Source organism: Neovison vison, chromosome 2 (assembly GCF_020171115.1).
Source record: "Neovison vison isolate M4711 chromosome 2, ASM_NN_V1, whole genome shotgun sequence".
Classification (NCBI taxonomy): domain Eukaryota; kingdom Metazoa; phylum Chordata; class Mammalia; order Carnivora; family Mustelidae; genus Neogale; species Neogale vison.
The window spans coordinates 183294618-183315710 of NC_058092.1; the positions used below are offsets into that span (position 1 = coordinate 183294618).

The 21093-nt window shown below is 46.2% G+C and overlaps 1 protein-coding gene across 3 annotated transcripts in view; it reads left to right on the plus strand.

Moving 5' to 3' along the window:
• Positions 1–1185: 1185 nt before the first annotated feature.
• The window catches only part of STOX1 (storkhead box 1), a 61454-nt gene continuing 41546 nt past the window's right edge, over positions 1186–21093 (plus strand). For all 3 annotated transcript variants that reach the window (XM_044239654.1, XM_044239657.1, XM_044239656.1), the window contains exon 1: positions 1186–1501. In XM_044239654.1, the coding sequence (XP_044095589.1) occupies positions 1186–1501 (316 nt within the window). The remainder of the gene's footprint in view (positions 1502–21093) is intronic.

The window sequence follows — 21093 nt, forward strand, 5'->3', positions numbered from 1 at the left end:
TAACTGAAGGCAGAGGCTTAACCGACTGAGTCACCCAGGCGCCCCAGGACGCCTCACCCAGCCTGAAGTTTCCTCATCTCTAAAAATAAAGAAATACTAAACAGGAGTTAACGCCGAGTTGTAAAATTAACACCCCCAGCATATAGAGTTCAATAAACGTTAGCTATCATTATTTAATCGAGTCCTCTATCATTTATTGTGAGGATGATTTACAAGGAGGCGGGGTATAGATTATCTCCAGTTGTTATGGTTGCTGACTGACGAGCTGAGGGAGCGGGAAGTCTAGGACGACCCCAGGTCTCGCCGAGCAGCTCTGCTCCCTCTTCTAGGGCCAGTTTCTATTAGTAACAACGCGCGCCCTACCTCTCCCGTCCCCTGTTCTTCCCTCCCGGAGCCCTTCTCCGTTGCCCCAGTCAGGGCTCCAGCCTCTGTCCCTCCGCCTAGGAAGCACCGCTCGTAGCTCGGAATAACTCGCTACAGTCTGCTGGGCAGATCACAAGCCCCTCTCCCTCCGGTCCGGGGAGCTCCCGGGGTAAGGAGCGGTAAACTGAGGCTCAGAGAGAGTACCAGTGAGGAGCCAACGGGTTAGGAGCAGACCGACTCAAACCTGGCTCGAAGGACTCCCGGCCCCAGAGAGGTCCCCGACACCCGCACGCTGTCCCTCACGGACTCTCTCACTAGCGACCTTAAAGCCAGGACGGTGGCGGCCACCCTGGTCCTCTCAGTTCCGGGCACTGCTGGCTGTGCCGCTCGCGCGGCGGTTGAAAGAGGCTCTCGGGAGCGGCGGGGCTCCCCGAAGACTTGGAAAGGCTCCAGAGCGTCCCCCTCGGGGTAGGGGAGCTGGGGCTGCCCGGGAGCTGGGAGGTGCAGGGAGTCAAGGGGAGGCCACGGGGGGCGGGGCGGCGGAGTCCGGCTAGGGAGGAGAGTCCCCTCAGTCCTCGGAAAGCCCCATTGGGCGCCGCGCCGCCGCGAGCCGCGGCCACCCTCCGGCCGCGCGTCCCGCCCCACCCCCCGGCCGCCGGGCGCCGCCGGCACCGCCCCCCCGGAGCCCGTTCCCCTGGCAGCGGGCGCTGCGCGCAGTCGGCCGATCCCTCCCGCCCCGCGTGTGGCGCCCGGACCGCCGGTGCCGCGCGCCCGCCGCTCCCGGACATGCGCTAGGCAGGGGCCCCGGCCTCCCGCGGCGGCATGGCCCGGCCGGTGCAGCTGGCGCCAGGATCGCTAGCGCTGGTGCTGTGCAGGCTGGAGGCGCCGGAGACGGCGGCGGCGGCGGGCGCGGAGGAGCCTGGCGGACGCGCGGTCTTCCGCGCCTTCCGTCGCGCCAACGCGCGCTGCTTCTGGAACTCGCGGCTGGCGCGCGCCGCCTCGCGGCTGACTTTCCAGGGCTGGCTGCGGCGCGGGGTGCTGCTGGTGCACGCGCCTCCCGCCAGCCTGCAGGTGCTGCGCGACGCCTGGTGCCGCCGGGCGCTGCGCCCCCCGCGCGGCTTCCGCATCCGGGCGGTGGGTGAGTGCGGGGCCCGGACGGGAGGGGCGCCCCGCGGCAGCCGCGGGGGCCGAGCCCTGGCCGCTGGGGCGTGTGTGGCCCGGGCTTCGCTCCCAGGCGGCGGGAGCCGGGGGAAGAGGGTCTGGGCGGCTACCTGGCTACTGAAGGAGGGCTGTCCTCCCAGGACCTTCTCTCCTGCCGGGACACCGAAGCTCGGACCCCGAGCTTCAGGCCTGGCCGCTGCCTGGGGCCAACTCCAGGATGCCTCCATTTCTCAGCTCTCTCAGCTGGTGGAGCCAACAGGTTCCCGGCGGAAGGAACTTTCTACTTAGAAAAGTGATGCTCTGGGAAGCCCGGGGCACCGGGACTGGGATCAGTAGACAGGGGCCTCTGTCCCGGCACCATGGGGGCGCTTAGAAAGGGGACTGCTGAACTGGTTGTTTTTTTTTTTTTGTTTTTTTTTTTTTTTTAAGTTCCAGACTTGGAGCGGAGAGCAGCCCGTGGTTTCCATGCCCTTGTTTACTGGGTGGTGTGGTGGGCTTCACTCAGGGCCTAGTGGTATGTTTGGGGTCATTAACTGCTTGGGAAAAAGAAATGACAAATGCTGTTCTGAACACATCCCATCCCATTAGCTAAATAGAGAACATTCCTCCTTTTCAGTCTTTTTGGAGAGCCCGTTTGTTAGAAGACAGCAACTTTTTGCTTGTGTAAAACAGCTTCATTTGAAACCACTGCACCATTAAGCGGCCTTTGACACCCACTGCTGCACTGGGGCGGCCTGGCAGCTCCCTGCACCAGTCTGGCTTGTTTGCGTTTGTGTGGGGTTGGGACGACCATCTGATCGTGTGCTGTTGACAAGCCATCAGTTGTTCCAGCCCTGAATTTTGACTCCTTCCCAGGAACCCCTCTCTCTCTGTGCATAAATCCTCCTCCTCCTAGATGGAGCAAATAAAACACATTTGTTTCAGTCCCCAGGGAGAAGAGAGTGGGGGTGGGGGGAGTTAGCAAGAGGCCCTTGTCGTGTATCCTCTGCTTAGAGCTGATACCTCAACATCCCCGGCCAGGGAGACTAAACCTTGGCTTTTCATCTCTGTGCATTCCCATCCTGTGTGGTAACCTGCCTCACTTTTTCTAAAGTTAAAAAGCAAAAGAGCTAATTTCATCTCCTTTTACTTGAAGGAGTTAGTGAAGAAAATAGGCTTTTAAAAAATATATTTTATTTATTTATTGACAGACAGAGATCACAAGTAGGCAGAGAGGCAGGCAGAGAGAGAGAGAGAGAGAGAGAGAGAGAGAGAGAGGCGAGCTTCCTGCTGAGCAGAGAGCCCAGGACCCTGAGATCATGACCCGAGCTGAAGGCAGAGGCTTTAACCCACTGAGCCACCCAGGCGCCCCAAAAATAGGTTTTCTGACTGTGAAAGTGGAGAGCCAAGTAGCCCAAGCCAGAATTCTCACAGGGAGGCGGTCTTTCAGATGGGTTGGATGAAAAACTCTTTTCAGTTCCATGTGCTCCGTTTTTCTGGTTTGAATTAGTGGTTGCATTCTCTGGTTTGCCCACCCCCTTTCAAAGGGTGAGCATAGAGTGTGGCAGAGAGGGAGGGTGGAGTTGGGGGTCTGGACCCGAGGGTGACAGAGCACTTGTGTTAAAGCCAGAGGCAGCCACGGCGCCACCACTTGGGGCCCACGGAGCGGCAGTGAACCGTGGCTTCTGGCTTGGCCCTGAACACGTCACCAGGTGCTGTATAGTCCTCCACCCGCTAGATAATGCTGCCTTGCTGCACAAGGCAGGATACCGTGGACATGGTATTCTGTGGAGTGTGCTGTGATAACAGTGGTCTTTATGCTAGGTCATCACCTCTGACCGGGGTCTCTTAGGAGGAATGACTGAAGTTTTTAACAGAGTCTTGATAAGAATTTGGACGTTTAGCAGGAATTCGTACAAAACCACCTGATAGGACAATTTGAAGAGCAAAATGGAGAAAGATCTTATTTGATGTAGGCCGATGCATACGGAGGGGAGTTTGTTTTCAATCAATTGGTAATTACTAGTCTAACTTGGGGTCCTTAAGTCAGATCAAAGGAGAAGATCAAGGCAGCTCTAGGGCCACCTCTAGAGTCCCAGAATGTGGAGGTAGGAGGAGCTGCCTTCCCCTAAAGAAACTGGAAGTTTCAGTTCACTTGCTTTCCTGAATCTGGCAGCATTGACTTTCAGAAGCTAAAATGCGCTTCCAGGAAGGCAAGGGAAGAGCAACTGTGCACTCTTGGAGGTAGTGTTACTCTGTGGCAAAGGGCAAATGCACAGAATGCAAAAAGCAAAAGACACAAATGGCCAATTTGGTCAGATCAATTTAGTCCCTTTGCTGTAGATTTTTTTTTTGAGGCCCATATACTCCCATATAAAGGCATTTGGACATAGGGAATGCTGCTAGCTAGCCTAGACAAGAGGGGGGGTAGCCACCAGCATTATAAATCCTGGATGCTCCCATGGGTTCTTCTCCTGGGCTTCTGGACCTGGAACTCCTGGGGCCTCGTAAGATATGAGGAGGCTGAGCAGATAAGAGAGACCCGAGTGTCCAGTGCACCCCTAAATTTAAGACCTCAGGAGTTTGTTTTCTCCATGTTTTGTGCTTTTTCTTTCCCTCTTTATTCTCCACCTCAACTTCCCTCTGGTGAGAAAAATAGTTCCCAGGCTGAGAGCACTCCCCTAAAAAGGAGGACATAGGATCTTTAGCGTGATGACCGGGAGCTAAGTCTTCTTTTGTGCTCCAGCGCTCCTGTCTTTCTTGTTTTTAATAAGCAAGTGACATTAGCAAATGAAAGGGGTGACTCTGGAAGCAGGGGGAGATCTGCTCAGGAAGCTGAGCCACTGCAGGTGGTTAGGGGTGGGAGACCCCAGTGTTTGTTTGGTTGAATCTGTTGTTACTCTGGGACCACACCTCCTGGGGAGGTGAAAGGTTAATAATGGCTTCCCAGGGGTTAGGGAGGGAAGGCCACTTGGCCAAACAGTTTGGTCCTTTCTCCTGAAATTTATAGCTGGGGTGTCTCTTCTCTTTCACCCCTACATGGCCTTCCATCTGTTATCATTGAATAAAAATGCCTGTGGCTCTTTCTAAATATTTGCTTCATTCATTCATTCATTTATTCATCCGTGTGTTGGGTACTGTTCTAGGTGAGTCTGTGTTTTCTTTTTTCTTTTTAAGATTTTATTTATTTATTTGACAGACAGAGATCACAGGCAGGCAGAGAGGGAGGAAGGGAAGCAGACTCTCTGCTGAGCAGAGAGTGCAACGTGGGGCTCAATCCCAGGACCCCAGGATCGTGACCTGAGCTGAAGGCAGGGGTTTTAACTCACTGAGCCACCCAGGAGCCTCTGTGTCTGTGTTTTTTTAATTAATTAATTAATTAATTTTTATTTTTTTAAATTTGCTTTTATTTTTTTTTAAGATTTTATTTATTTATTTGACACAGAGAGATCACGAGTAGGCAGAGAGGCAGGCAGAGAGAGAGAGAGAGGAGGAAGCAGGCTCCCTGCTGAGCAGAGAGCCCGATGCGGGACTCGATCCCAGGACCCTGAGAACATGACCTGAGCCGAAGGCAGCGGCTTAACCCACTGAGCCACCCAGGTGCCCTGTGTCTGTGTTTTAATGCATATTTCATTCAGAGCTGCTTGTGTTCAAGGAGCAAACAGCGTCAGGAAGGTCTTCCATATTCAGTTCAAGGGGGGAATAGCTGAGTGGTAGACTATGTTCTAGACGCTGTCTGGTTCACTCAGAGTCTTCTCCATCCCACTGTGATGTGTGGGCTCTGCAGGCTCTGCCTGTGATTTTTTGGGTGAGAGTTTCCTGGTGTGTGTTTTGGGAAGCACTGAAGATCAGGCAGCTTAGGCTGGTGAAGGGGAGTGACAGAAGGATCTTCCCAACTCTCTCCGTGTCCCTCCTCCTGCTCCCTGATATATCTCTGAGCACAGAAAGGTACTGAGGCAAAATTGGAAGGGCCCTAGCAGAATAGAGGCCAGTCACTAATTTATGCTAGACGTAAATGACTGCTTTCAGAATCCTCTGTGGGATCTGGTTTGAGAGAGGAGGAATAGCTCAAGGGTACCAGGTGCCTGATGGTGCAGGAGTTGGACGAATACCTGAAATGTTGTTTTGGCTTAACCTGTGATTTAGGGAATGCCATAAGGGGCGTGTATAGAGACAGTGAGGAGAAGTGGTCCAGCTCCTATCCTGCCCTGTTTCTAAAACCCTACCTTGAAAGGCGGTAGGTAGGGCATCTTGTAGGGTTTAATAGCTAATGGAATATTTAAGGTGAAATTTTATTTAGTGAAATGCACAAATCATAAGTGTATCATTTTTAAACAAAGACTTTATTTTTTTTTATTTTTTTTAAAGATTATTTATTTATTAGGCAGAAGTAGGCAATCACAAGTAGGCAAAGAGGCAGGCAGAGAGAGAGGAGGAAGCAGGCTCCCTGCTGAGCAGAGAACCCTATGCGGGACTCGATCCCAGGACCCTGAGATCATGATCTGAGCCGAAGGCAGCGGCTTAACCCACTAAGCCACCCAGGCGCCCACAAAGACTTTATTTTTAAGTAATCTCTACACCCGTCATGGGGCTTGAACCCACAACCCCATGATCAAGAGTTGCACACTCTACCGACTGAGGCAGCCAGGAGCCCCATAAGTGTGGTACTTGATGTTTTTTTTCAAATACCTACATGAATGTAACCCAACTTCCTCGAAGAATTTAGAACATTACTATTACCCCATAAAGTTCCTTCTTGCTTCTTCTCACTCAGCTCTGCCCCCACACTGAGAATTAACCTGATTTTTTAAAAGTAAAGACTTTATTTATTTATTTGACACAGAGAGAGACACAGCAAGAGAGGGAACACAAGCATGGGCAGTGGGAAAGGGAGAAGCAGGTTCCTACTGAGCAGGGAGCTCAATGTGGGACTCCATCCCAGGACCCTGGGATCACGACCTGAGCCGAAGACAGAGGCTTTAACCCACTGAGCCACCCAGGCGCCCTTTTTTATTTTATTTTTTAAAGATTTTATTTATGAATTGGAGAGTGCATGAGTGAGCAGGCAGGGGGAGGGGTGAAAGGAGAGGGAGAGGAAGAGGAAAAGAATCCCAAGCAGACCCCAGGCTGAGTGTGGAGCCCCACATGGGACTCGACTCCAGGACCCTGAGATCATGACCTGAGCCAAAATCAAGAGCCAGAAGCTTAACTGACTGAGCCATTCAGGTGCCCCATAGTTAAGTAATTTCTACACCCAGTGTGGGGCTTGAACTCATGACCTTGAGATCAAGAGTCACATGCTCTTCCAGCTGAGTCAGCCAGGCACCCCTGGATAGTATTTCTTTTTATTATAGTTATTTATTATTTCATTGTTATTGTGTCGTAGGAGTTCTTTATATATCCTGAATACCAGTCCTTTCTTAGATATATGCTTTGTGAATATGGTCTAGCCTGCGACTCACCTATTCAGTTTTTCAAAGTATCTGTTGGAGAGAAGTTTTAAATTTTATTAAATCTAATCTATCCACTTCTCTCCTTTATGGACCATACTTTTTGTATCCCCTATAAAGAAATTTTGCCCAATCCAATGATTTTCTCTTGTATTTTCTTCTAGAAGTTTTATAGATTTGTGGTTTTATATTTAGGTATGTGATCCATTTCAGGTTAATTTTTGTAAATGGTATTGTGTATGAGTTTCACTTTCCTACATATGGGTGTCTAATTATTCAAGGACAATTTATTGAAAAGATTAGCCTTTCTCATTGAATTGTCTTTGTTAAAAATCAATTGACTATATATATGGGCATCTATTTCCTTTGATCTTGAGTCTGCCCTTATATTAATAATATACTATCTTATTTTACTTTATAGTAAGACTTGAAATTAGATATTGTAAACCCTCCAACTTTTTCTTCCTCAGAAATGTTTTGGCTGCTGTAGATTCTGTTTTTCCACATAAATTTTATCATAAGTTTGTCAATCTTTTAAAAAAAAGATCTGATGTATTGAAACAATAGATCAGTTTGAAGTTAGGTGAGAAATTCATCTGATTTGCCCAAGATTGCCTTGGCTTTAGAAATGAACTCCTTTAGTCCCAGGCAAACTGGGATGATTGGTTACCCTAATTAGGGGAGAACTGACATTTTAGCAATCCATGAACATGGTATATCTCTGAATATTCTTCCTTTTTAAAGATTTTATTTATTTATTTATTTATTTATTTGACAGGGAGAGACATAGGGAGAGAGAGAACACAAGCAGGAGGAGTGGGAGAAGCAGGCTTCCTGCCGAGCAGGGAACCTGATGTGGGGCTTGATCCCAGGATTCTGAGATCATGACCTGAGCTGAAGGCAGATGCTTAATGACTGAGCCACCCAGGTGCCCCTATCTCTGAGTATTCTTAATTTTGTTTTAGCAATGGCTTGTACTTTCTAGGGTACAAGGTATGAATATCTTTTGTTAAATTTATCTTCCTAAGAACTTTATGTTTTTGGATGCCGTTATAAATGGAATTATTTTATTTTATTTTTTGAAAGATTTTATTTGTTTATTTGAGAGAGAGAGAGAGCACAAGAAGTGGGGAGGGGCAGAGGGAGAAACAGACTCCTGCTGAGCAGAGAGCTGGACTCGGGGCTTGATCCCAGTATCCCAGGATCATGATCCGAAGGCAGATGCTTAACTGACTGAGCCAGCCACGTGCTCCAGTAAACAGAATTATTTTATTTATTATTTAAAAAATATTTTATTTATTTATTTGACAGAGTCAGAGGGAGAGAAAGGGAACACAAGCGAGGGGAGTGGGAGAGGGAGAAGCAGGCTTCCTGCTGAGCAGGGAGCCTGATATGGGGCTTAATCCCAGCACCCTGGGATCATAACCTGAACCGAAGGCAGCTGCTTTTTGGTTGAGCCACCCAGGTGCCCCAATTTTTTAATTAAAAAAATTTTTTTGTTGTTGATTTGTCAGAGAGAAAGAAGGGGCACAAGCAGGGCGAGCAGCAGTCAGAGGGAGAAGCAGGCTCCTTGCTGAGCAAGGAGTCCCATGCAGGACTCCCTCCCAGAACCCTGGGATCATGATCTGAGCCGAAGGCAGATACTTAACTGACTGAGCCACCCAGGCGTCCCTGGAATTATTTTAAAATAAATTTTATCAGGATGGTGGTCATGGAAGTTGGAATCCTCTGAGGAGTGTGTAACAACTCACCTGCCAAATCAAAAATAAAAGAAAATAAAAATAAAATAAATTTTATTTTGGGGACACCCGGGTGGCTCAGTTGGTTAAGTGTCCAACTCTTGATTTCGGCTCAGGTCATGATCTCAAGCTCATGAGATTGAGCCCTGTGTTGGGCTGTGCTCAGTATGGAGTCTGCTTGTCCCTCTCCCTCTGCTCGTCCCCCACTTCAGGTGGTGTGTGCGTACTCTCTCTCTCAAATAGATAAGTGAATAATCTTCAAATTTTATTTTGGAGTAATTTTAGGTTTATAGAAAAATCACAAAGGTAGTACAGAGTTCTGGGGCGCCTGGGTTCAATCAGTTAAGCTCCTGCTTTGGCTCAAGCTGTGATCCCAGGTCCTGGTATTGAGCCCCATGTCTGGCTCCCTGCTCAGCGGGAAGCCTGCTTCTCCCTCTCCCTCTGCTGTTCCCTGTGCTTGTGTTCTCTCTCTCTCTGTGTCAAATAAATAAGTAAAAATCTTAAAAAAAAGAAGAAGAAGAAGAAGAAGAGTTCTGTATTCATTTCTGTTTCTTATGATATTTTTTAGCTTTTAAAAAATTTTTGAGATATAATTCACATAGCATAAAATTAACCATTTTTAAGTATACAATTTAGTAGGTGTTAGTGTATTCACACCACTGTGCAGCCATCACCGTTATCTAATTCCAGGACATTTTCTTCACCGCAAAAACAAACTCTACCCACCAGCAATCTCTCCTTATCCCTATCCTTCCAGCTCCTGCCAAACCCTAGTGTACTTTCAGTCTATGAATTTGTCTATTGTTGGTATTTCTTTTTTTTTTTTTTAAGATTTTATTTTTTTATTTTATATATTTTTTAAGATTTTTATTTATTTATTTGACAGACAGATCACAAGTAGGCAGAGAGGCAGGCAGAGAGAGAGGAGGAAGCAGGTTCTCCGATGAGCAGAGAGCCCGATGCAGGGCTCGATCCCAGGACCCTGAGATCATGACCTGAGCTGAAGGCAGAGGCTTTAACCCACTGAGCCACCCAGGTGCCCCAAGATTTTATTTTTAAGTAAATTCTACACCCAATGTGGGACTTCATCTTACAATCCTGAGATCAGGAATCACACACAAGGATATTTCTTAAAAACAGAATCGGATAATATATTGCTGTTTCTATCTCCTATCTTTCACTTGAAATGTTTTCAGGGTTTAGCCGCATCATATCATGGATTAGCACTTCACTCATTTTTGTGGGTGAATAATATTCCATCGTATGGATATACTACATTTTACTTATTCATTCATTAGTGGATAGTTATTGGGGTTGTTTTCACTTTTTGACCACTGTGAATAATGCTGATGTGAACATTCTTGTGCAGGCTGTGTGTGGATAAATTTTTATTCTTAGGTAGAGCCCATGTAGTTATTTTTAAATAATTTGTTTTCCTGATGAGATTACCAACTTATTAATTATAAGCATATTTTTAATCTTTCAGCAGAACTGTACCAGCTTCTTTAAAATAAAAAAAGCTTAAAAATTATTTTATTATTTATTTAATTTATTTTTTATTCATTCATTTGCAAGACAAAATATGAGTGGGGGGTGGAGAGGGTCAGAGGGAGAGGGAGAAGCAGACTCCCCACTAAGCAGGATGCCCCATGTAGAGCTCGATCCCAGGACCCTGAGATCATGACCCGAGTTGAAGTCAGATGCTTAACTAACTGAGCCACCCACATACCCCCCAAACTTTTTTTTTTCTTAAAGATTTTATTTATTTATTTGACAGAGATCACAAGTAGGCAGAGAGGCAGGCAGAGAGAGAGGGGGAAGCAGGCTCCCTGCTGAGCAGAGAGCCGCATGCGGGGCTTGATCCCAGGACTCTGGGATCATGACCTGAGCCTAAAGCAGAGGCTTCAACCCACTGAGCCACTCTGGCGCCTCACCCCCCCAAACTTTTTATTTTATTTTTTAAGTAATCTCTACAGCAGACATGGGACTTGAACTCACAACCCCAGGTCAAGAGTTGTAGCTCTGCTGACTCAGCCAGCCAGGTGCTCCCCAAATTTTTGTAATTCTGACATCTTAGTCATTTCACAGTCAGTCCCATTGCTTGCCTTTTGTTTCAAATGGGTCACACTGTATTGTGTCTAGAGTTGTGGATTATTTCTCTGACATGAGTGGTGTGTTTTAGAGACTCTAGATTGTTACACTCCTCTGTACAAAGTTCATTTGTTTGTTTATCAGGCAGTTAATTTGGCTGGTCTAAAAACTCTAAATTCTACCACCCCTGCACTAAATGGCAGCTCAGATCTCTTAAGATAGGCTGCTTATGCCCTGTGCCTGCTTAGCTCATGTTACGTTCATAGAGGCAGGCAGAGTTCATGTGCAAAACTTGAGGTTCTGGCTCTATGGGTCAGGCCATTCCAGCATCACTTTTCTGCTGTTGTAGCCCCTCCACACTGTGTCCTTAGACTCTTTAGGCCAAGAAGACTGTAGGTTTCTTTTAAGATTTTATTTATTTCACAGAGATCACAAGTAGGCAGAGAGGGTGAGGGGAGCAGACTCCCCGCTGAGCAGAGAGCTCGATGCGGGGCTCCATCCCATGATCCACTGAGATCATGACCTGAGCGGAAGGCAGAGGCTCAACGCACTGAGCCACCCAGGTGCCCCGACTGTTGGTTTCTATCAAAGTTTTAGCCTCCTGACCTGGCTCCCACTGGGACCTGCCCTAAGGTGAAGAGCTGTAAAAAATGGGACACTTAACTAGTGCCATTTCCTGCCAAGAGGACCTCCCCTCCAGATTCTACCTGGTTTTGGTTGCTTTTAAGATCCTTCAGGTCAGGATTTTTATATTTTGTCCAAAACATATGGTTGTTATTTCCAAGACGGTTGGTCTAAGGAACTCATCCATCATTATTGGAAGCAAAACCCCATTAATGAATTTTTTTAAACCCCATCTTTTTCTCTTTTATGTACATATGTCTCTATTTTTTTCATTTTTAAGTTTTTATTTTATTTTTAATCAATTTTAATTTAATTAATTTTAATTAATTAATTATTTTAAAGTGGGCTCCTCGCCCAGCATGGATCAAGACCTGAGTTGAGATCAAGAGTCAGACACCTAACAGATGGGGCCACCCAGGTGCCCCTTAAGTTTTATTTTAATCACCTGGTGCTCTTCATGACACATGAGCTCCTTAATCCCCATCACCTATTTCACCCCCCCACCTCTCCTCTGGTGACCATCAGTTTGTTCTCTATAGTGAAGAGATTATTTCTTGTTTTCTCTCTCTCTCTCTCTTAACTTTGTTCATTTGTTTCTTAAATTCCACATATGAGTAAAATCATATGGTATTGTCTCTGACTCATTTCTCTTAGTATTATATTCTCTAGTTCCATCCATGTTGTTGCAAATGGCAAAATTCCATCCATTCTTTTTTTTTTTTTTTTAAAGATTTTATTTATTTATTTGACAGAGAGAGAGAGATCACAAGCAGGCGGAGAGGCAGGCAGAGAGAGAGAGAAGCAGGCTCCCGCTAAGCAAAGAGCCCGATGCGGGGCCCGATCCCAGGACACTGAGATCATGACCCAAGCCGAAGGCAGCGGCTTAATCCACTGAGCCACCCAGGCGCCCCCCATCCATTCTTTTTTATGGCTGGATTATATCCCATTGTTTTTGTGTACCATACCTCCTTTATCCATTCATCTATTGATGGACTCAAGCTGCTTCCACAGTTTTGGCTGTTGTAAAAAATGCTGCAATAAACATAGGGATGCATGTATTTCCTTGAATGAGTCCTTTTGTATTTGAGGGGTAAATACCCAGTAGTGTGATTACAGGGTCAGATTGTAGGGTAGTTCCTTTTTTTTTTTTTTAAGATTTTATTTATTAATTAAATTTTGTTTTAATTTTATTGTTTCTCGGTATGGTTTTTTTTTTTAAGCTTTTATTTATTTAACACAGAGAGAGAGAGATCACAAGTAGGCAGAGAGACAGGCAGAGAGGGGGAAGCAGGCTCCCTGCTGAGCAGAGAACGTGATGTGGGGCTCAATCCCAGGACCCTGAGATAATGACCTGAGCCAAAGGCAGAGGCTTAACACACTGAGCCACCCAGGAGCCCTAGAAGCTTTTTTTTTTTTTTTTTTAAGATATTATTTATTTATTTGACAGACAGAGATCACAAGTAGGCAGAAGCAGGCAGAGAGAGGAGGAAGCAGGTTCCCCGCTGAGCAGAGAGCCTGATGTGGGGCTCGATCCCAGGACCCTGAGACCATGACCTGAGCCGAAGGCAGAGGCTTTAACCCACTGAGCCACCCAGGTGCCCCCCCTAGAAGCTTTTTATTTCGATGTAGTCCTAGTAGTTCATTTTTGCTTTTGTTTCTGTTGCCTCAGGGGACATATCTAGAAAAAACTTGATACTCCTGACATCAAAGAAATGACTACTTTTACTCTCTAGGATTTTTGTGGTTTCAGGTCTCACTTTTTTTTTTTAAAGATTTTTATTTATTTATTTGACAGAGAGAGACACAGCGAGAAAGGGAATACAAGCAGGGGGAGTGGGAGAGGGAGAAGCCAGGGCTCGATCCCAGGACCCTGGGATCATGACCTGGGGCCGAAGGCAGATGCCCAAGGACTGAGCCACCTCAGGCGCCCTGTGGATTTTTTGTATCCTATGACTACTGAATTTTCTAGCAGTTTTTTGGTGGAGTCTTTTCGGGTTTTTAAAATAGCCTATCATCTGTAAGTAGTTGAAATTTTACTTCTTTCCTACCACTTTGGGTGACTTTTATTTATTTTTTTGTTTGATTGTCGTGGCTAGGACTTCCTGCGCTATGTTGAATAGAAGTGGTGAGAGTTGGGGTGCCTGGGTGGCTCAGATGGCTAAGTGTCTGCCTTCTGCTCAGGTCATGATCCCAGGGTCCTGGGATGAGCCCAGCATGGCATAGGGCTCCCTGCTCAACGGGCAGTCTCCTTCTCCCTCTGCCTCTGCCCCCCCACCTAGTGCTTGCTCTTCCTCTCTCTCTCTCTCTCAAACAGATGAACAAAATATTTTAAAAGAATAAAGTCTACCTCGTCAGAAAAAATAAAAGTCTAGTAATGCAATGTAAGAATTGCTACTCTGATTTTCTTTTGACAGTCATTTACATGACAATGTTTCTCCATCCCCTCACCCTCACTTTCAATCTGCAGGTGTCCTTAGGTCTGAAATGACTCTCTTATAGGCAGCATATAGATGGATCTTGTTTTTTCTTTTATCCATTCTCACACCGTGTCTTTTGATTGGAGTATTTAGTTCATTTACATTCAAAGTAATTAATGATAGATATGTATTTATTGCCATTTTATTACTTGTTTTGTGGTTGTTTCTGAAGATTTTCTCTGATCCTTTCTTGTCTTTGTCTCACAGTTGGCTGGTTTTCTTTACTGATATATCTGGATTTCTTTTTTTTTTTTTTAAGATTTATTTAATTGTTTATTTGACAGAGAGAGAGATCACAAGTAGGCAGAGAGGCCGACGGTCGGGGGGTGGGTGGGGAGTGGGCTCCCTGCTGAGCAGAGAGCCCAATTGGGGGCTCAATCCCAGGACCCTGAGATCATGACCTGAGCCAAAGGCAGAGGCCCAACCCACTGAGCCATCCAGGCGCCCTTATATCTGGATTTCTTTTTCCTTATTCTTTGCATATTCTGTCTTTTCCTCTTTTAAAATGTCATTCTGGTGATGAAAAGTGTCTAGACTGCAGAGAAACTGATGGTCATGTCAAGATGGTTCAGACAGGGGCGCTCAGTGGGTTAAGTGCCTGGGTGGCTCAGTGGGTTAAGCCTTTGCCTTCGGCTCAGGTCATGATCTTGGAGTCCTGGGAATGAGCCCTGCATTGGTCTCTCTGCTTAGCAGGGAGCCTGCTTCCCTCTCTCTCTCTCTGCCTGCCTCTCTGCCTACTTGTGATCTCTTTCTTTGTCAAATAAATAAATAAAATCTTAAAAAAAAAAAAAAAAAGGTTCAGACAGTCACCAAGGACAAATACCTCTGCTCCCATCTCTTCTTTCTCCGAGATAGATATTGACATATCCCCAGTCTTTTCTAGATGGAATATTTTCTTCTGTTAGGTGGGAAGATGGGGTAATTTTCCAAAGTTTGCAGTCAGGAAATGGCCATTAGTTTGCAATGTGCTGATATCACCTGGGGTTCTTGCCTTCTTCTCTATCCACTAACAGTCTTCCCAGGGTCCTATGAAGGTTCTGGTATCTTCCCCTAACCCATGCCCTGGTCCTCACTCTCCCTAGGAGGCTCTTGGACTCCCACCCGCCTTTGGTCCATTCCAGACCCAGGAGATGGCAGAAACAGCTGTGTGGGCCATGCCCCTGCTCTCACCTCCCTCCTTCCTACCCAGGATCTTCCCAGACATGTTTTTCTGGCTTTGTTCTGCCAGATGTTACTTTTCTCCTTATTCTGTTCAGGGGCAGCTGTAGGGTTCCATTCAAAAGAGCCAAAGGGCTCACAACAGGGTGTCTTGTGGGCCTATTGTTTTTACCAGGCTGGATGATGTATATGTAGCATCTGGGTAGTTAATGAGTGTTTCCAGCCCCATGTTTTGATTTAGCCGAGAGATAAGAGAACACACTTTAGTTGCTGTCACATGGCAGTGAGGTCCAGTGGGATAAGAACCAGAAACCTGGAAATCAGCTTGGATTCCTCTGCCCTCTTCCTCATACTCCAGGCCAGTAGGTCACCAGGTTCCATGAGGCTTAACTCCTCTTAACTCCTCCAGATATTTCTTTCTGTTTTTCTTCCCAGGCCTTTGCCCACCTGAGATCTTACCATTTCTTACCTGAGTTATGGCTTCAGCTTCTGCCCTTTTTTTGTAGCGCCTCCCCTTGGCGGGCCCTGAACACTGCAGTCCATTCTCCATCCCACCGTTAAATGAACAAACTCCATCTGAAATGCAGGTCTGGTCCTGCTCTTCATTGGCTGGAGAGCCCTCTGCAGCTCCCCTTACCTTCTCAGGAACAGTCCAGAGCCTTTAACATGCCCTGCTCTCTAATCCAGTTCCAGCCTAAGCCTCCTTTTTCTCCCCACCTCTGAAAGGTGCCTGCCTTCCTGTTAGCAGTCGGGCTTCCATCAGAGATCCAGAACCAGTATGACACAGCCAAAGCTGCTATGCCTAAGTACAATTTCTTCTGTTGAGAAGCATCAGTTCTGTTCTTATGGCCTTCCAACTGACTGAAATCTAGATTATGTAGGATAGTCTCCCTTACCTAAAATCAATTGATTATAAACTACTTTTTCTTTTAAAGATTTTATTCATTCATTTGACAGAGAGAGACACAGCGAGATAGGGACACAAGCAGGGGGCAGTGGGAGAGGGAGACGCAAGCTCCCTGCCAAGCAGGGAGCCCTGTGTGAGGCTCAATCCCAGGACCCCGGGATCCGGACCTGAGCTGAAGGCAGACGCCCAGCTGACTGAGCCAGCCAGGCACCCCAACTGATTATTAACTTTAATCACATGTATCAAATAGGCTTAAGGCCCTGCCTGGGTTAGTGTGTGATTGAATAACAGGGCTGTGGCCTCTTCAGACTGACTGATGAGACTGACAGTCAAACTTCCCTTTGGCCAGACCTGAGTGCCGTCCTCTGAACGAACAAGCTGGCCTGTCACCTAGGCTGCCTTTCCAGGCTGCACCCTCTGCTGGGTGCCTGAAATGGGTGCTCTTCGGTCTCCCTGGTGCCTGCCATCGCTAGACCTCCCATCACGGGCTGTACTTACATGCCTGCTGCTCTTTGAGGAAAAGCAAATTACTGAGTCATCCTTGAGTTTCAGACACTTCCATTCTTCCCTCTGTTGCTGGCTGAGGGGTCAGTGTCCCAGAAAGTTGCAGTCAGCTCCATGCAGCTTGTTGGTAAAGACGGTCCTCTTCCTTTTCCCTTGTACCATGTGTTGAGCCCCCCCCTTTTTTTTTTTGCATTGAGCCTTTTAAATATCCTTGTGAATTTCATGTGTGTTACTATTGAAGAACACCAGCACAAAATTAGTTTCAATTGCACCCAGCAAAATGGACTTTGAAGAATCATTGAAAGTCATAGTTTAAGGTTTCTAGATCAGCCAGAACCACTTTGGTGTGCATTGAGCATTTACTGTGTGCCTGGTCCTGCACTGGTCAGTACACAGGGACACAGAGCCCATGCCTTGGCCTCGAGGAGCTCGTTGTGTAGGGGTCAGATGGACAAATAAGTGATACGGAGGCATAGGGAACAATGGAAATACAGTTGACCCACAGTCCTATATGTGTGCTCATGTGCATGTGCTCTCAGGGAAGACTTCCTGGAGGAAGTGATGTCTCAAGTAAGATATTAGCTTGATGATAAGCACATTTTAATAAAGCAGAAGGAGAGGGCTTGTATCCGAGGGCATGGCCCGCATGGGGACCCACAAGCAGCCAAGAACAGCCAGAGCATGGAGTTGGAGGTGGGTAACGGCATGAAGGGCCTAGAAAGGGGCTGAGCTGTGACATTGACTACTGAACAGAGGGAGGTAGATTTGAGCCTGAGGCCACTGAAGAGTGGTAATCAGTGGCATGAGTGTATGTGTACATCACACATTACATTTATAATCCTGTTTAGTGTGACATGTCCTAGTCTTACATGTGCATTACCTTCCATCGAGATGGTCACCTGCATTGGTGGTCCCTTGGAAGTTTACCTAACCCGTGGACCTACTGCAGTTTATGCTGTTGGCACTTGTGAAGTGGTGGCCTGCCATCCGGGTAAGTTTGTCGAGAGAGGCTGAGGGCTGTGTTGGACACCCAGGATCTAATCCCCTGCCACGGAGCAGCCAGAGATACCAGCTTCTGACCCAGTCCTTCTGGGGCCTTGGTTGCCTCCTGCTGGCAAGCGTCCTACGCGCCCTTTCTACTTCACACAGTTGGCATCAGGCTCAAATGAGGTGTTCTCTGTGAAAACACTTTGAAAAGTACAGGGAACAAGAACCAAGATGCCTTTCTACTTATTTATGTCTTCCTTATCTTTCATCAATTTTTATAGTTTCCAGTGTACAAGTCTTTCACTTCCTCAGTTGAATTCCCAAGGATTTTATTCTTTTGTTTGTTTGTTTTTAAGCGGGGCAGGGGCTAAGGGAGAGGGAGATGCAGGCTTCCTACTGAGCAGGGACCCTGACAAAGTACCCCATCCCAGGACCCCAAAGATCATGATCTGAGCCAAAGGCCGATGCCCTGCTGACTGAGCCACCCAGGTGCCCATGGACTTGATGTTTTTTAAATGTCCATGTGATCTACAGATTCATTTTAATCCCTGTCAAAATCTCAATGGCATTTTTATTTTTTCAAAGATTTTATTTATTTATTTGACAGAGAAAGATTACAAGTAGGCAGAGAGGCAGGCAAAGAGAGGGGGAGAGGCAGAGAGTCCAATGTAGGGCTCGATCCCAGAATTTCTGAGATCATGACCTAAGCCAAAGACAGAGGCTTAACCCACTGAGCCACCCAGGTGCCCCTCAATGACATTTTTAAAGAAACAGAAAAATAATCCTAAAAATAATATGGGATCATAGAGGACCCTAGATAGCCAAAACAATCTTGAGCAAGAAAAACAACACTGGAGGCATCACAATTTCTGATTTTAATATGTTACAAAACTATTATAATTAAAACACTTACGGTACTGGCATAAAGATAGACCTTATACACCAGCAGAACAGAAAAGAAAGCCCAGAAATAAACCCACACATATGCAGTGAACTGATTTTGATAAGGGTGCCAAGAATACACAGTGGGAAAGTACAGTCTCATCTACAGATGGTGTTGGGAGAACCAGACAGCCACATGCAGAACAAAATTGGACTCTTTTCTCACACCACACACAAAGATCAACTCAAAATGGATTAAAGACTTAAATGTAAGACCTGAGACTGTAAAACTCCTAAAAAAAATGGAAAGGAAAATCTTCATGACATGGGTCTTGGCCATAATTTCTTGACTATGACACCAAGAGCAGAAAAAGGCAAATGGGAAAAAGTCCAAACACCAAACATTCCCAGTGGCTGCTCCTCTCTGGTATTATGGTTGGAGCATTCTGTGTGCATGTGTGCTCACGTGCTTCTAGATGTTTCTATGTTTTTAAGGTATTGCTTTTTCAGTGCCTGTTATTTGATTTGATTTTAATTTAATGGGTTGCTTGGGTAACATGTGCACATGGTACAAAGGCACAGATGAAAAAGTCTCTTTTCCCTGCCCCCAGCCATTTACTCCTTTCTCTGGAAACAGCTGCAGTGACCAGTTCCCTAATCCTTCCAGAGGTCCTGTATACATCTGCAAGCAATACATGGGGGATATACTCGCCTCCATTTTTACATAAATGTTAGTATATTGCATGTATCTTATTTTCTTGGAAACGAAAGGTTTCTAGAAAGGTAAAAAGTACAAATGCAAGGACGTAACAGCTTTGATCTCATTGTGTGTGTGAACCCTAGCTCTGTGGTGTGTAAATGGTTATTACATGAAGGAGGGTTTCCTAGCAGAGTTTGGAAACCACATTTGAACAGGTTTCATGGGGCTCCTGCCTTCAGCTCAGGTCATGGTCCCCGGGGTCCTGCAATGGAGCCCCACATCGGGCTCCTTGCTAGGTGGGTAGTCTGCTTCTCTCCCTCCTTCCCACTCGTGCTATCTCTGTCTCTCTCAAATAAATAAATAAAATATTTTTTAAAAAATAAGAAAAAAACTGGTTTAATTACTGCAAACACTTCCAGGAGACTGTAGTCTGTTTGACTCTTCTCTAGAAGACAGGAGAATAATCTAAGTGCTCTGAGCTTATTCTACTAAGGAAACCCCTTTTGCGGATCTCCTTCTGGGGGGGGAGATGTTTGAGGAAGTCTGGGGAAACTCTGGGTTCTTATAGAGCATCTTTCTGGGGAAGGAGTTATATCAACTCAGGGCTCATCAGGTGGGCCCAGAGGCCCCTCCAGAGGCCCACTGTCTCTGAGCAGCTGTGACAGTGGGATGAAGAGAGACAAAAGAAAAACTGCCAAAGCGCCTCTCCCCTGTGGAGTCTTGGAGTACAGAGTGTGGGGCTGGGCACTGGGGAGCACTGGATAGAATCTGGGCTGTTTGAAGGGTATTACTCATGGGACCTGGGATTGAGTTTTCCTGGCACTCCCATTCTGCTGTCCTCCCCTTATTAATGACAGTCACTGTGCTGGTCCTGCCCCAGAGTTGTTGTGGCTTTGGGTGTGGAAATGCCCTAATCAGATGTTATATATATATATATATATATATATATATATATATACACACACACACACACACACACACACACACACACACACACACACACACAGTCAGGCACACACACAGTCAGGCACACACACAATGGAAGTTTCAAGGAGTAGAGTTTCACTTCACAGGTTTCATAGATCAGAGGGCTTTCAAAGGCCCCCTGGAGATTCAGCTAAATTGTGCTAGTTAGGGAAAGTCATACTTTTAAGTTTTTAATGTAGGTACCTCTTTAGATCAGCTGACTTTTTATTGGGCAACCTGCTTGCCCAATATTAAGCTTTTTTTCATGATAATTTACTTTAAAAAAATGTATCCGTTGGGAGGAAAACGGGCAAAAAGATCTTGCCGATGCCTGGCTCCCCTCTGTGGCTTGGCAGCATTTCTTTAGCTGTTGATTAAGGATCAGGGAGCCCCTTTTGAAATTCTCTGTAAATCAGAACAGCTTTTATCCCCAAGCCTAAAATCATCAGTGGTAAGTTTATTTATTTGATGGAGGGTTCTGGCAACACAAATTTTTCTATGGCTGATTAGTCTTACATCATTGCAAGTGTTTATAAATTATATTTTAAAAATGAAATATTTGGCTTCTTTTTGTGGGGTTTAGTGAGGGTTTGGTTTACATACAGAAAAATGTATTCCTTTTAGGTGTGCAAATTTGATTTTTGACCAGTGTGAACAGTTATGTAATCACCACCGTCATTAAGATACAGGTTATTTCCGGGGCACCTGGGTGGCTCAGTGGGTTCAGCTCAGGTCTGACCCCTGCCTTCAGCTCAGGTCATGGTCTCAGGGTCCTGGGATGGAGCCCGCATTGGTCTCTCTGCTCAGCAGGGAGGCTGCTTCCCCCTCTCTCTGCCTGCCTCTCTACCTACTTGTGATCTCTCTCTCTCTCTCTGTGTCAAATAAATATATAAAATCTTTAAAAGAAAATACAGGATATTTCCGTCACCGCCCACCCCTCAATTCCCTAGTGACCCTTTGTAACTAGCCCCATCTTTCCACTCTGATCCCTACAACGGCTGATCTGATTTCTGTCCCTATAATTTTGCCTTTTCTGGGATGTCATAAATGAAACATGTGGCCTTTTGAGTTAGGTTTCTTTCACTCTGGATAACGCTTTTGAAAT